This window comes from Sciurus vulgaris (genome assembly GCF_902686455.1).
Source record: "Sciurus vulgaris genome assembly, chromosome: 5".
NCBI classification, from domain to species: Eukaryota; Metazoa; Chordata; class Mammalia; order Rodentia; family Sciuridae; genus Sciurus; species Sciurus vulgaris.
In genome coordinates, this window is record NC_136465.1 from 177,928,354 (window position 1) to 177,944,981 (window position 16,628).

Genomic DNA, 16,628 nt, shown 5'->3' on the forward strand with positions numbered 1-16,628 from the left:
ACAAAAAGGCCAGAAGACAGACCTCCTGGGGTGGAGGAGCAGGTCCCACCCCTTCCCGTGGGGGTCCCATGGGTGCTGCGGAAAGCCAGGAGCTCTCCCTCAGGGCAGTGCCAACAGGAAGCAGAGCCTCGGGGTGGCCGCTGGGGAGGACAGTCCTGCATGGACGCCATGGACGAAACGCCCAGACCAGGCTTTCCACCCGAGCCCGGAGAGGCCGCAGGAAGAGCCGGGCACCGCATCCCTGCCTCCCCCAGCCACCCACGCCCCTGGGCACCAGGCAGGCATCCTTCACACAGCTCTGCCTGTCCCAGTCTCGAGAGCCTCCAGCCCTGAAACAGGACACGGAGGCCAGACAGATGGCACAGGCGGAGGAGCCTGCCTCCCCGCCTGGAGCCACGCTGCGCCTCAGGAGGCCATGGCCTGCCCATGCCACGGCCCCTGGTGGGAAGAGCAGCAGGAGCTCCTGGGCCTGCGGGAGCCAGACCCCACCCAGGCACTGGCACTTCCTGCTCCTCAATGTCCCCAGCACACACAGCCCCAGGTCACAGCAGACTGTCCCCTACGCCCCCCTGTCCTGGAGGAGGCCGCAGAACCTGCCCTGCACCACCACACTAAGTGGCAGGCAGCCAGGGACAGCATGAGAGCTGTGGCCACCATGCAGGTGACCCCTTCTGGGAACCCGCCTGGGGTCACTGGAACAAGATGGGATGTCCAGGACAGATGCGAGGGGCAGCCTTGGGAGGTGGAGAGACAGCAATGACCAGCAGAAGAAAGAGCAAGAGGCAGGGTCAAGGTTGGTGCTGGTGGGAGGGGATACCACCCCAGGGGTGTCAAAGGCCTGAAATGCAGCGGATGGGATGCCCCGAAGTGATCTCTCAGGAGGGAGGCACCCCAGCACCCCAGGAACATTCCTGTTCGGCAGCTGCGTCCAGCAGCCTGGAATCTTACACAGCGATGGCTCCAGCTGGCTCTGGTCCCTACCCTGGTGCAGTGTTTCCAGGTGGCTGTCACTTGCTGCTGCCCTAGCGCAGGGCTTCGGTGGGCTCACCAGACCCTCGGGGGACGCTTACGCCCTCAATCAGTCCCCCACAGCATGTGCTGTTAAGTTTCAGAGAACAAACGTCCCAAGGCAGAGATGGCGCCCTGGCCTGGCAGCCCTGTCGCGGTGCCTCCTACCTTGTTGTAGTACTGCACCTGCACCGAGTGCCAGCGCCCGTCGCTCACGCCTCCAGGGACCTGCGGCGCCACCGTGGTGGTGGTCTCACCTGCACAGAGGACGACCAGAGAGAAGGCAGGTTAGCAGGGCCCCGCGGGAACCTCCCGCGGAGCGTCCAGCTGCTGGACAGACACACATGAACCCTCCCTGCCTGGGGCACCTGCCGAGGGGGCACTGCCCCAACCCCCAAGCCCCCCGCACGCTCCATGCGCAGGCAGATGGCCCTCCCGCCATCATGCCTCCCGATGGCCCACTGCTGTGCTCCCTTCCAATTGTAATTCTGCAACTTTTCTACGTAGGGGGAAAGGAAGGCAGCATGCAGAGGGGCCGAGTCCTCAGATGCACACCAGCAGCCAGCACAGGGCCTCCCTGCCCGAGCCGCGCTCTGCAGCCACCAGCACCGAGGCCCACACAGCTGTCCCCTCCGCCACACAGGAACTATGGCCAGCGCCTCCCCGGCCACAGGACGCTCCCTGAGGTCCTGAGCACTTCCCCTACACACCCTGGTCCTGGGGCACTTAGGACACCCCCTCCCACGAGACCCGGCCTTGGTGGGGCCCCTGGTGCTCGGCAGAGCCTCTGGGGTCTGGTGTGCAGTCCTAGCTAAGCAGCAGCTAGGAGGCAGGAGTATGGCTTGCACAAAAGGACAGGGTGGGCGAGGTTAGGCCCCCCACCCCTGCAGGACGCCATGCCCAGAGAACCAGAGGACATTCTGGAAGGACGTGGCAGGGGTCTGTGGAGAGCCGCGGCAGCCCCTCCCAGAGCCTGCAGGGCCGTGGCCATCCTTCCTACTGCGGCCGACTGCGCCGTGGGTGTTCCTGCTTGGTCATTCCAACATCTACACCTGAAATCTCAGGGCCAGGGCTCCAGGCAGCCGCACCTCTGGGCTGTCCTGGTGGACCTCCAGGTAGAGGAAGAGCAGCCACGACTTGCCCCAAAGATTATTTGCTAAGGTTTGGACCTGGACTGTCCCCCAAAGGCATTCCTGTGCACGGCTTCCAGCCATTGGGATACTGGAAAGTGGTGGAATCTTCTGGAGGGGGTCCTGTGGGTGGAGGCTGGGTCACTGGGGGTGTGCCTTCAAAGGGACTGGCGGGGCCCCACCCTTTCCTTGGTTTCCTGTGCCAGGAGGCAGGCATTTCCTCTGCCAGGTGCTCCTGCCATGAGGTGCAGCCTTGCCACAGGCCGGAAGCAATGGGTTCGATTAACCATGACCAAACTAAACCTCTCCTCTTTGTAAGTTGTTCATCTCAGGTGTCATGTCACAATGATGGAAAGCAGGCTAATGCATCACCTGTGCCAGAAAAACACAGACAAGAATGGCCCAAAGTCCTTCAGACTGTTGGGCTAAACAGCCACCTGCAATAGGACACCTCTTTAATGTCTGGGTCAGCTTTTAATCTGCAGGCTGGGGTCAGCTCAGGGGTGCTTGCCTAGCACCCGGGTCCAATCCCCAGCACCACACCCAAGTGTTCCTCTGCAGACACAGCGCATGTGACTGAATGATTCCTCGATTTGGGAGGCAGCAGCTCTGCCCTCCTGGGAAGGACAGCTTTGTGTCTCTGGCCTGCTTCTATAGGACGGTCCCTGGCAGAGTCGGCTGGCGCGGTGGGCACCGGGGATGAGGGGCCTACCTGCAGAGAAGGTGAGCTGCACCTGCTCGTCCACGACCTCCAGGGCAATGAAGTCGTGCCTTTCGTTGAAGCGGCCGTTGTACAGCAGCAGGGCGTTCCTGTCCTGGGTGGCGAACCTGCCGGCAAGCAGAAGCACATCACGTGACAAGGCCCTGGGGCCAATGGGCCCCTGAGGAGTGGCCAGGCTAGCCAAGTGGGAGAGACCCTGGCACCAGCTCCGCCTTCACATCAGCGGCTGACAGCCCATCAAACCAGACTAGTAAGCAAACTCGGGGACCCTGGTGAGCAGGGCCTGCAGAACATGGGCCGTCATGTGCACACCGTGCTAGACGGAGACAGGTGGCCAGCACACCAGCCACAGGCGGGACAGAGAATGCACGTGTGTGTCTTCCACCACTGGAAACAGATCCCCGGGTGCACAGGGCGCAGGGCATGGCCCTGCTCACACAAGGACGCAGCAGCTGAAGGAGCGCCGCAGGGCTTCCCCTGGGTCCCGTCACCTCTCTCAAGTCACACTGGTGTCTCTCTGCTTCCAAATGTAGGTTAAAAGGACTCCAGGGCCTTTGCACCTGCAGCTCCCTCTGCCAGTTACAATCCTCCCCAGCTATGCAGGTCCCTGAGGGGGCTGGTCCACCTGCATCTTCTTCACCAGTTTTAGCGGGATTTCTCCCCTGCCCATCAGTCCATCGCTTCGTTCACTGCTGCTGTTTGTGCGTAAGAACGCGTGATCCTGAAGAGGAAGGCCTGGGCCCCAGGGCCCCACTGTGCCGTGGAGAACTCACCAATCAACAAATGGGCGAGGGCGTGAGTGGATGAAGGGACGTGTCCGTGGCAGACCCCAGACCGGGGCTTTCGCACAGCAGTGGCCCAGCAGCACAGCCCCTCCTGGGGAAGCACCCTCCCACCCGCTGTGCGGCACAGACCAGGCCCCAGCCCTCCCTTGGTCCAAGGTTGTACCATCTGTCCTGCAGCGTAGCCTGCACCTGCCTCCCGCCTGGCTGTTCCATGAACAGACTGCCCAGCCCACCCGACTGGCTCGGCCATCGGCCAGCACAGAGGACAAGCCCGCGGGGCAAGGCCCACAGCACACTGGATGCTCGGCCGCAGGAATGGGCAGGCACCATGCTGCCTGGGCCGTGGCAGACCGGCCAAGGGGCCACCTGGTTCTGCAGACTTGACTGTGCCATCCAGCGCTGGCCGGCAGCGTGGGCCATGGCCCTGCCAGTAGCCACAGTGCTGGGGACAAGGAGGGGGACAGAGCCAGGGAGGGAGCAGAAACCGAGGCTCCGAGGGGCCAGGGAGGAAACAGCCACACCTCGGCCGGAAGGTTGAAACGAAGGCTGGACCTGGCTGGTCCCCAGCGGTGGCCGGCTCAGGGTCAAGAGGGGCCCAGCAGCCTGCCCAGGACCACGGCCCCGCGTGCGGTTCCGGGTGGTCCTGGCCTTCGAGCTTCTACTGCTGAAGTCAGGCATGTACGAGGGCCCAGTCGACCCTCCACATCTCTCGTAGGGAAGCTCGTGAGGGCGACTGGGCCTCCCCGGGGGCCAGCGGGGCACTTAGCTACACACCGAACTCTTCCCTTGCTCTCTGCCAACAGACTTCCTGGGTCAGCTTCCAGCACTTTTCGGCCCCCACAACCCCTCTGGCACCAGGACCTCTGGTCACCTGTGAGATCAGCCTCCAGTGGGGTCGTCCTCCTGCAGCTCACCATGTGCCAGTGGTCACTGAGGGCTGCTGGCCACACCCAGGGGACAGGAGGCCACAACTATAGGCCCAAACCACATGCCCCAAACTCACAGGTCCCAGACCACAGTCCTCTGCCAGAGGCACGGGGCCCGACGTGGGGGCGTCTCAAGAGCCCCTTTTAACCACCGCACAGGAGGGAGAGGTGGGAACCCCACGGCAGGGCCCTCTGAGAGGCTGTGCTGTGGGGATGGCCTTCTGAGCCCACCTTGCTGGGCACAGAGGAGGCACAGGGTGACGTCATGGCTCACTGCACACCTCCTTCTCTCGAGGTGGACTCGAGAGACACCTGCTGCCCACCCCAGGGGCCCGATCCTCAGCAGCTGCAGGGAAGAGCCGGCTGTGGGACAGGGTCCCGGTAGGGTCCCACCCAAGAGGAGGAGACTGCACCCTGCTCAGGAGACGGGCTCTGGGGGGACCAGACCCTGGCAAAACCGAAGACACGCCCTGCTCTACAGAGGACACCTCAGAGCCTTTAAAACAGAAAGGAAGGGTTTCTTAAAATGTACCTGAATCTAAACACCCCGGAGAAGAAAACCAGAACAGTGACGGCCACAGCGCCCCTGCTGCGGGCCAGGCAGGGCGCAGGCGAGCAGTGCCGTCTGGCTACACAGCCTGGGCCTGGCTGCCCCGCGGCCGTCCCTCACGTCTGGACACCTGGACGTCAGGTGGGTGGGAGGGAACAGCCGGGCCAGCTTCCAGGCTGCCGTCGCTGCTGGAATTCCTGTTTGTGAACACTGGCCCGGGCCCTGTGCTGCAGCCAGCACTGACCAGAGCTGCTCATGGGCAGACCCAGGTTCCAGCAGAGGAGACGCCCCGAGCCCTTGCCCAGGCACAGGGCGGCACTCACGCGAGGGAGATGGTGAAGTGGAAGCGCTGTCGCAGGCCCCGGAAGGTGACGAAGGACCGCGGCGGGAAGCTCCTGGCGCTGACCTCGCAGTAGGGCCGCTGGTACTCGCCAGGGGGGCACACGCAATGGAAGCCGCCGATGAGCAGGTTCACGCAGGTGCCCCCATTTTTGCACACGCCGTTGGCACAGCGGCCTGAGCGGGCGTTCACCTGGCAGTGGTCTCCTGGGGACAAGAGGCAGGGGGAGAGGAGGTCACGTGGAGGCCAACGGACAGCAGCAGGCCACAGGGGCTCACAGAGCCACAGAATCGGGAAGATGAGCTGCAGAAGAGAACTCCCCCAGGGCGAGTGCCTAGTGCCCGGGCCTTGGGGCAGCTCGCTGCCCAGGGCCTCACCGTGTGGGACCAACTCCTCATGCCACAGCAGCACCCGGCTCCCAGGTGGCCTGGGAATGCGGGGCCATCAGGCTTTCTAAATGCAGCCGGAGGTCTCGACTGAGGGGGTCAGGAGGGAGGCCTGCTGGGCCCCTGGAGTGCAGGGTGATGGACAGGCAGCATGGAACCCCAGGCACTCTGCGGGCCGAGTCGACTGCCCACTGCAGAGGCTCCTAGCCCCCCGCTGCACCGTGCCTGGGCAGTGCTGACCACGAGTGCTGACCCAAGTCCTTACCAGGACTGGAGGCATGTCACAAGCTCTGAGCCCCAGGGCCCTCCTGAGGGGCTCCCTGCCGCCCGCCCTCCCTGCTGCTCTCAGACCCCTTGCCAGACTGGCCAACACCGGGTTCCAACTTGGCGATCACATCTGTCTCTCCCACCAGCTCATGGCTTCCCTGAGGGTGGGCACCATCCCAAGAGCCTAATCCCCCCACTTCAGGAAGGTTCCGAAAGTTTTTCCTGGGGAACCTGCAGCTGATCACCTGTCTTCCCAAGGCCCAACCAGAAAGGCTCTGGTCTCAACAGGGCGGCCACCCTCAGCATAGGTGGCATCTGGACACATGGCCACATCGTGGGCCAGCAGCTAGGTGGTGCTCCCTTCCCCGTGGGGGTGACAACCCCACTGCACCTGCCTCCTTCACTCCTGCCAGGGCGGGGACGTTGATCAGAGACCCCTCACCTAACAACAGGAAATTACCCAGCAGGCTTCTTCCCGGGTAATTGATTTTTAAATGAATTTGTTTTAAAATAAAAGTGTCCTATTCGCCTAGTAGGAGTCAGTGCACAAGATCTGGCACGAGGAGCAGGAGTCTCCGGCGGCTTCTAGTGCATCCTCCAGGGAAAAACAGCAGGGCCCCCACCCCAGCACGGGTCCTAGGGATCTGACCTTAAGGGCTGCTGGTACTGGGTGGCATCAAAACTCAAGCCACCCATTCCCGCCGACGGCCATGCAGGCGGTTTGTGGCTTTCTTTAATGGCAAATAACCTTTTCTTTCTAATAACCTCCCTGTTCATAAACTCCCGTGTTCTGAGTCTCCAGACAAAATCCCCCGCAGTGCTGGGTCACAGGTATGTTCGATGACATTTTGGCAGACATTTCTAAACCGCCCTCTTTAAGAGGCTGCATAAGCTTACATGCCCACCCACAGGAAGGAGGCCTGGTAGGCGGTGATCGAGTCGCCGGGCAGTACCCAGGAGGGCCAAGTGCTGGGCGATGGAGAGGGTTGCTATCAAGCAAGTTTGGCTTCCCCCGTTCACTCTTGCTGTGTGGCTGCTCACTCTTGTTCCACGTGACGCCATCGGCCATGTTGTGACATGCCCAGCATCTCACGAGAGGTCAAACACATGGGGCCACCCACCTTGGGCTTTCAAACCCCAGAACTATGCATTTTCTTTTTTAAGTACCAGCCTCAGTTTTGTTATAGCAACAAACTTGATCTTGGGCTGGTCAGATGTCTCAGTTTGCAAGGGCAGATGCCACAGACTGGGCCACTTGAACGACCAAGTTTACCTCACCGTCTGGAGGCTGGAAGTCCAAGATCAAGGTGCTGGCCAGCTGGGCTCCTGGTGAGGACTCTGTCTGGCTTGCAAACGGCAGCAGTGTCCTCATGTGGCAGAGAGGGAGGGAAGGAGGGACACAGGGCGCACACTCTCTGTGTCCCTTCTCATGAGGACACTAATCTCATCTTGAGAACCCGCCCTTGTGACCCCATTTAACCCTAATTAACCTTCAGGTGGAGTGTGGGACAAGGATCAGGGGAGGGTCGGCCACGAGCAGCCACTCCACAGTGGACAGACACAAGACAACAGGGACTGGACAGGACGGCAGAGGACTTCATGATTCGTTCTTATAAACAGAAATCAGGCTGAGGGAGAGTACCATGGGGACCCCAATGTCCCCCAGGACCAAGGCTGGGACACTGTGTGGACGGCTCTCCACTGGGACCATGCCCTGCCCTCAGACGCCTTCCAACAGACCTCAGCTTACAAAGCTGCCCCACCCAAGGCAACAGTGCCCACGCCGTGAGACCCTCACCCAAGAGCTGCTCGGGGCACAGTGACCACAGGCCCAGTGCAGGCCATCGCTGAAGGGCTGACCCAGGCAGCCGACCTCTGTTCAGCCCAGTCCAGTCTGCCCCTCACCCGGGACCACGAGTAGTTCCCGAGAAGGTTCCAGCACACACCTGCCACCTTAGATCCCGGAGGCCACGCTCAGCCAATGTGGAGTCCCAACCACAATGTAAGGATCACTCCCCCAAGAGCGGAAGGAGCTGGTCTGCAAGGGACAGTCACAGGGACAAGCAGCACTTCCCACAGCTCTGTCCCCCTCTCCTCTCCTCAAACTGCCCCTCGTTGTGACCAGGCCGTGACCCCCGACAATGTACAGCTGGTCTGACCCTCCTAAAACCAGGAGGCAGCTGGGCGTGGTGGCACGCACTAGTAACCTCAGGGACTTGGGAGGCTGAGGCAGGGGCTCACAGGCCAGCCTAGGCGACTTAGTCAGACCCTGTCTCAAAAATAAAAAGGGCTGGGGACGTGGCTCAGAGGTAGGTAGAGCGCCCCGGGGTTCAATCCCCAGTACCAAAAAACCAACTGCCCACCAAGGGGAGAGCTGGGGCTGCTGACCTGCCAAATTTCACGGCCATGCAGGGGCCACCGTGCCAAGACCCCAGGGCTGCAGGCTCCTGGTCAGGCCCAGGCCAGGTGGGCGCTTTCTCCCCACCAGCAAGCAGGGCAGGGCCCCACTAGGGGACAGGAGCAGACAGCTGCCACCCTGCAGGGCTGAAGCGAAAGGGAAGCAGCCGGGGACCAGTCCTGGGGCCTCACCTGGGCTCTGCCATCCACGGACTGCCCCTCCTCCAGCCACTCCTGTAAATGGGGCTCTGCTCTCAAGGGCTCTGGGCCCAGGCACATACTCACACACTCACACACGTGCACCCTGCAGCCTCCCACAGCCCACACGCACACCCAGAGCTTCGCATATGCACACACACGCTTACACACGTGACCCGTTTCACAGGTGCTAGTCTGTACCCTCAGTCATGCACCTGCTCACACATACACACATGCTGACCCATCTGCACACCCGTGTCTCTTCCTCACATGCACAACCATTCACCACAACTGCACATTCACCCTAGCAGACCCTGCCACACACCACACACACTCTCTCACATATACTTTCACACACTCACAAATGCACACACTTGTGCATACATGTGCACACTTGCACACCCACGCATGCACACTTGTGCCCATGCACTCATTTATACACATGCTGCACTCACACAGGAATTTGCTTACTCATATACACACACATGCACACACAGGCACACAAGCATACACAGCAGCACACTCACACACACTTGCATACAGTCATGCATACACACACGCACTCATACAAGGCACACACTCACCTGTATACACACGTTCAAACTCAGAACACTCACATAAACACACTCACACATGCACACGTGCACACAGGCACACATACACACACTCATGAATACACACATGCACACTGGCACACACAGGCACGCACACACTCACACACATACACACACTCATGCATATGCACATGCACACATGCACACAGGCACACTCCGGCCTCCCCCAGGTGGGCAGTCTGCAGCCTTAGCACGTTCCGTGCTTTGGTCTGCAGCTTCGGGCTCCAGACACTTGAAACTCTCAATTCTACCAACAAACGCGAGACACTGGGAGGGTCTGCTTTGTGGCATTCCAGGTGAGCCTGTTGGTGGCCAAGCACGGCACTTTCTGGAAAACAAGCCTGCCCTCCCAGGACAGGCAGACTGTGTCCACTGAGCCCTGAGGACACACAGGGCCACAGGGCCCCTCACCTGCCAGGTCAGAGCCCTCAGGATCCAGGCTGGGGACCTTCAACTTAACCAGGAAAAGAAGCCCTTGACACCCAGCCCCTTGGCCTCCAGTCCTGCCCAGTCTCTGATCACAACGTGGGACCCCATGGTCTTCCAGCTGGAGCACCAGGGGAGTGTTCCCTTTCCAAAGGCCAGGATCTCCTCCCCACAGCAGGAAGGATGGTGGCCGGGGACACAGCTGTCCTTCACAGGCTGGAACTCGAGACTGGCGGTCCTGCTTCCAGATTAGGGTCTCGGCAGCAATGGGGCCACATGTTCTCAGACTGTCCCTGTGGGGTCACATGTAGGGACACTAGATCCCCAGCTGCCTTTAAAGCTGGTGTCCAACAGAAAGGCCACGGTGAACCCAGGGGAGCACACCGTCCCCCATGTAGGCAGTCTTGCCGTTTCGAATGTGTGGCCGAGAACTCCAGGGCTCCACGAAGGGGCCGGCTGGTTCCAGGATCGAGTCTTCTACTTGTTTCTCTTACTTCTAGTCTAGAGAGCTCGGGCGTCGCCGAGGGGCTGCGTGACACAGGCCAGGAACTGAACACCGCAGACACGCACTGTCACAGGTCCAGAGCTGGAGGCCAAGGCCAGCTGTGGGCAGGCACGGGCCGCACGAGGATGCTGCTGGCTCTCCCAGCTTGGGGTGGGGCTTCCGGCATCTCTCCGGTCTCCACCTCTGAGAGCACGGCCATCGTCCCGTGTCAGATCCCCTCTCCTTCCTCTTACAAAGCCATCGGCCACTCAGCCGAGGGGTCAGCCTGAGTTCTGATGATTTCATCTTGGGTAGGTGCTCATTCCATCTGGAAAGGCGCTGTTTCCAAATGGGGCCACATTCCAAATGAGGAGTGGACACAGGCTCTGGGGGCCTTCTGTATTGGTCCCAGACTTGCAACAGCAGCCAACGCAGTGGCCAGAGACGCTGCTGGGCCCTTCCCCGAGGAAGGAAGGCGGCCAGGGACACAGCTGTCCTTCACGCTGTGGTGATGGCTGGAACTCGAGACTACCTGAGTCTCAGTCCCCAGGCTGTGGTTCCTCTCCTCAGGGAATGGCCTCCCCAGCCAGCAGCCCTCGCCACTGAGCACCCCAACTCCTTCTCCCCTTGGGCCTGGGGCACCTTGAGCCCAGACTTTCCTCCCCAAGCTGGTTCTCCTAGGGCCCACATCTGAGGTGGGGTCCCCTGGTCTGTCCAGGAGGCAGGTCCTGGGTCTCAGAGCCATCTGCCTGCCCCCGGCCCACACGCCCTCCTCACAGATCCTGTACCCGGCCACCCTACCGATCTGCCTGCTCTGCCCAGGACGTGGGGACAATCCTCGTAATGCCAGTCTCGCTTCAGTCCCACTGGCTCAGACCCACACTCGGAGCCCCCAACGCACCACCCACCCCACGCCAGCCTCACTGCCCCCCTCTGCCAGGCCGTGGGGACCCCCAAGTTAGCACCAGTGGCCCTGCAGCACCCTGGGCTGTCCACTGGTATCAGCAACAGGAACCCAGCCAACCGCACCAGTCCTCTCCCCTGGTCTCTGCACGTGGCTGCCCAGGACCTGAAGGTCACCCTGTGTCCCCTCCCCACCCCGTCCTCATCTGGGGCATGCCCCTTCGAAGAGCCTCAGGGCCTCCTGAGCGGGTGCCATACACCAGGACACAGAGCCCAGGACCTCTCCATCCTAGCCCTGCCACTCCCCTGTGCCTCCTCTGCTGGTCTCTCCAAGCCCTGTGGAGGCAGCTGCAGTATCTGTTCAGGGACCAGATCTAAGAATGTTGAACACACATTAGGCACCTGGTGTGTCCTGGACGGGTGCCGGGGGGCGGGGGGTGGCTGGGGTGAGCCAGACCTGCAGCAGGCCCTGGGAGTGCTGGTGGGGTGAGGTCACGGAACGCCCCAGTTCCAAGGCGGGGAATGCTCGACGCTGGCATCGAAGCCACGAGATCGCAAGACCTACCTGACCCAGACACTGGAATCACACAGCACAGGAAGACGCTGGTGTGAGGAGCAGCTGGCTGCATGGTAACCCCGCCCACTTCACCAAGGGCAGCGCGACCCGAGCGTCCAGACTTGAGGTGAGCCAGACCAGCCTCTGGGTCCTGGTACCTTCATCAGGCAGAATGCAGGTGCCCAGGGGCCCTCGGTGGGGCCTGCGACAGAGTCCACTCCAGTGGCCGTGCATGGGGACCCCTCCGACGGCAGCCACCCCGGCTGACCTGTGTCAACGCTCCTCCCTGAGCGCACCCTGTGGGCAGCAAGGCGCTTCGCCTCGCCCTCGGGACCTGATCCACTGCCTTTGTGAGCCGTCCCCACGGTCAACCTCAAAGCGCCAGCCCGATGGTGCAGCTCAGAGTTGAGGAGAGATGGCCAGGACAGCTGCCTGGGTCGACCCGGTGCGTCGCGCTCTCTCCTTTCCCACGCGGACGCGAAGTTAAGGAAACAACGAAGGCTCCCTATTTTAAACAGCGATTTGGCCAGGGAAGTAAAAAAGAGGAGCTTGCTGAAAGAACCCCGAGCGACCGACTTCTAAGGAAACGCTGCTGCTGCACCCAGCTTTCCCGCGCTCTGCAGGGCTGCGAAGGCGTCCCCAGCAGACTCCTGCCACCTTCTCCCCGACGGTAGAACGAGGCCGCTTCTCAAAGATCCCGGTTCCCAGGTTCTCACTCGTCACCGGTCCTCACTCCCTCCAAAAACCAACACTTATGACGGAGATGTGCACGCTGCCCAATTCTAGGGCTCCTCGTTCAGAACGAAGCCCGCGTGCCTGCACCCTGCGTGCTGGTGGACCATTCACAACCTCCCACCACCTGTGCCCCCGTTACAGCTGCACCCCAAGCCTAGGCCGGGTGCACCGTCACTGGGCACCTGCTTCACACCAGGTTTGGGGCGAGTGGTGAGGGAGGGGACTCTTCTCCCTGCCAGAGATGGGGCTGGAATGCCAGAGCCACCACCTTCCACCTAAGGAATCTGGGGCCTGGTCACGCCCAGCCCCACGGGGCTCGAGCAGCTGCTGGGTGTGCGCCTGGTCTGGTCTGTGGTGAGGAGGGGGCGCACAGATGGCCTTGGCCTTGTTCTGGAGGCGGGGGCAGAGGGCAGGGCAGGGGAGCCAGGCAGCATGCCGGGGACGGGCACATTAGGTCCAGGGGCGGACAGGGAGGGCCTGAGCTGGGCAGGCGCTGGTGTGTGCTGAGGAAAGCACTTGGGACTTGCTCCCAGGGCTGCTCCAGAGCAAAGGAGCAGGCCCAGCCCAGCCGCGGGACTGGACGCACCCCAGGAGGGGGAGGGCAGCTGTGCCCACCTAAGACCTTAAGTAAATAGAAAGACAATTCCCTTCCAGTCCAGGAAAGAGCTGAAGGCTCTGAACTAGAAAAACCAGAATTTCCAACGGCAGGAGGAATAAGACGTGGGCACGAGGCATAAGAGGACCGGGAAGCCTGAAGCTCAGGCAAGGAAGGAGCAAAGCCAGGCACAGGCGAGGATTTGGACCAGGTGACCAAGGAGACCCACAAAACCCAGAGTGGGTGGGAGCCAAGAGCCCAGTCCTCACGCAGGACTTAAGGACACAGACCGGACCTCCCAGGTTCACACAGGTCACGGCCGGCAGAGCAGCAGGAGGCAGAAGCCTTGCTGCCACAGGAAGCATGGAGGTGGCGAGGCTGGGGAAGAGCACAGAGCCTGTGAGTGTCCACCAGAATGACTGACTGCCCACGCTGTCCACCACCACCTGCTGGACTGCCCAGCATGGGCGCTGGGGCTACGAGAGAGAGCGAACCAGACCACCGCCCTGCAGAGCGCCCATCTGGGCAAAAACGTCAGACTTTCAGGAGAAGTGAAAATACAGGCGAGAAGTCTTACGGCAGCCGGGAAGAGTGGAGGGGAGTGGAAGGGTGTGACCCTGAGGCAGGGGAGGGCACAGTCCCACAGGCAGGGGCCCACCCATATCAGAGGCCCCTCGAGCACAGCTGAGGCAGAATTCGAACCCAGAACTCCTGCCCACCACAGCAGACTGGACCAGCTGAGGAAGCACCTCCAGTCGCCTAGCAGGCACCAGGTCCCCCAGCAGGCACCCGTCCCCGACAGGCACACACTCCTGCACCCCTGCAGGCACACATGGGCAGCGGTTCCGCTGCACAACAGGCCGAGCCCCAGCCCCAGCCCCCGTCCTGCCAACCGCAGCCCACACCTGCAAGCCCACACAGGGGCTGACGGCAAAGTCCCAGTGGCTGTGACCTGGGCAAGGCCACCTGAGCCACAGAAGAGGAGGGGAGCCGGCTGCTCCATGGGCAGGCTGACTTAGGACGGCAGACAGGCAGAAAGGACAGGGCCGTGCCCACCAGCCATGGCCGTCACCAGGACTGCACCTGGAGCTAAGAATGGTCGAGGCCACTCCAGGGGCAGCCTCAGCTCCGGCTGGTCAGTGTCGCCACCAGGGAACCTCCCTACCAGGCAGGCCTCACTCCCTGGTTGTGGAGATGTGGGAACACAGCCTCCAAGATGTCGGAGGCCACACAGCCACAGGGCCAGGAGCGTGCATGGAACCTAGCCCTGCCTCAGCATCCACACCGGGGCTGGCCCAAGGTGCCGTGCAGGGGACGCAGGAGGTCGATCACAGGGCCTCAGCTCCCCTCCCACCCAACCCCTGAAGCCCCAGTGCAGGGACAGAGGCTTCCTGAACAGGCTCCCGACCAGTGCCTCATATTCCCTGGCTGTAAATCATCCCCGATGGCAGGATTCCTGGCCCTCTGCCTGCAGGCCAGGGTGAAGGGAGCATACCCCCAGAGGTCAGAGGCTGCCCTCAGCCCCCCGTCCTCTCCTCTTCCTGCCCCTGAGTTTCCAGCTGTGTTTGACTTTCTCACCTCCTGGGGGCCTGAGGCACCTGCTCCTGAGGCTCCTGCCTGAAGCACACCCTGGGCCGCCTGGCCCTCCCCACCCAGGAAGGCAGCCAGGAGAGGCCAGGTGAGGACCCAGCACCTGCCCGCTCCCACCCCACACCCCTGGAAGACGAGGCTGTGGCTTGGCCAAGGCCAGCCTCCTCCGATGACTTCATCTTCCTCTTCGAAGCAAATTCCCAGAACTTCAGACACACCCGTTTTTCAAAATGCCTTCCAGAGGCAGAGTGCTGCTTCCACCACGGACTGCGTCCCTGACTCACAGGGGACACCTGTGTGGTTGAGGGTGGAGGCCCTGCCGAATCCCATGACTGGGGATTTTAACTCTCCTGGTGCTCAAAGCAGTGCCCAATCAGAAAATTCCAGAACATGCTCAGCCATTCCCAACCTGGCATCCCACTGGGGACATAGCTTCTCAGGAAAGGGCACTGTTCCCAACCTCCATCCTCTGATGCCACTGTGAGGTGGGAACAGCCAAAGGTGGCCCCAAGGACACTGCCACGTCCCCTCCCCTAGAGTCTGGGGACAAAAACTGAACAAATTAGGATCTGGAGAAGGGAAGCCTGGTGACCAGGGGCCTCTGAGGGCACAGGGAACTTTCTAAGATCTGAATGGAAGTGTTAGTGCAATGTTAAATGGCAGCTGTCATCAGTCAGGATCCCACCAGAAAAACAGGCAGAGGAACATGTGTATACACAGAGACAGACAGAGATAAGGAGAGAGACAGAGGGAGAAAGACACAGAGAGAAAGAGGGAAAGACAGAGACAGACAGGAAGAGAGACAGAAATAGAGAGACACAGAAATAGAGATAAAGAGAGACAGGTAGAGAGGGAGAGACAGAAGGAGGGAAAGGAACAGAGACAGAAAGGGGACAAAGAGAGACACAGAGGAATGTGTCTTTGGGGCTGGCTGGAGTCTGGCACGCAGGGCAGGTCAGAAGGTGATGCTGCAGTCCATGGAGGGAATTTCTGGGTGGCTGCCAGGCCTGGCTGCCAGGGGGAGGGGTGGGCACAGGATAAGACCACACCAGGGAACAGCCAGGCAGCAGCATGGGGCCTGGACAGGGCTGTCCAGCTGCTATCCGTGTGTCTAGACCCAGCATCACCCCAGAAGGGCAGCTCAGTACCCAGGGCCCCGCCCACCGGGGAGAAGGAAGGAGAGTCAACCCTGGGGACAGGGTGCCTGCGGCAAAGGCAGCAGAGAGTTCTTAGCAGCCCAGAAACAGCCACCTGCCCTCGTCACATGGGGGGCACATGCCCCAGAGGGTCTTGCTAGCTCTGCCCAGTGGACCGGATGGGAACTGGGCAGGACAGAGGACTTGTCCACACCAGGGAGAGGGCTCAGGAGGGGCAACGGGCCAAAAGAGAACTGTGTCCCCGAGGTCCTCTGGTGTCATCATTCTCGGGTCAGAGGCTTAAACTGGACTTCCCCAGAAACCCAGTGGCCAGAGCTCCATGCAGTGGCCGGAGAAACAGCAAGGACAGCCAAGCCCCTGCACAGCCCTAAGGAAGAGGCCTGTGACACTCTCCTTCCATCAGCAGATACTCACTGAGCACTGAGTAACCGGTGGGCATCAGTGGGTCAGCAGAATGACGGACCCCTGAAGATGTCCCCGCCCTAAGCCTGGTGGCCTGAGTACATGGGACCTTGCTGCAAAAGGCCAACTGCAGATGGGACCGTGCTAAGGCTGTCCTGGGTGACGGGTGGGCTCAGGCCAGCAGGAGGGCCTAGGGGGTCAGAGACATTAGGACAGAGACAAAGTGACCTAAGGAAAGGGCACAGGACCTCAGGTGGCCTCTGGAGGCCAGAAAGGAAACAGAGGGGCCCCAGAGGCTTCAGAAGGAAGCAGGCCTGTGGACACTTGGCTCCAGGACGTGCGCTCAGGCCAGAGGGAAGCACCTGTGCAGTTTTAAACCACTCATCTGTGGAAACTTGTTCCGGCAGCTAGAGGACAGCAGGTGGAGGGACAGAACCCCGGAATCCACTCGGTGGCTC

General features: G+C 61.3%; 1 protein-coding gene across 2 annotated transcripts in view; it reads right to left on the reverse strand.

Annotated features, from left to right (window-relative positions):
• CELSR1 (cadherin EGF LAG seven-pass G-type receptor 1) overlaps positions 1 to 16,628 on the reverse strand; it is a 118,525-nt gene that overhangs the window by 50,514 nt on the left and 51,383 nt on the right. For both annotated transcript variants that reach the window (XM_079140179.1, XM_079140178.1), the window contains exons 3-5: positions 5,444 to 5,666; positions 2,851 to 2,966; positions 1,177 to 1,265 (exon numbers count right to left, since the gene is read on the reverse strand). In XM_079140179.1, the coding sequence (XP_078996305.1) occupies positions 1,177 to 1,265; positions 2,851 to 2,966; positions 5,444 to 5,666 (428 nt within the window). The remainder of the gene's footprint in view (positions 1 to 1,176; positions 1,266 to 2,850; positions 2,967 to 5,443; positions 5,667 to 16,628) is intronic.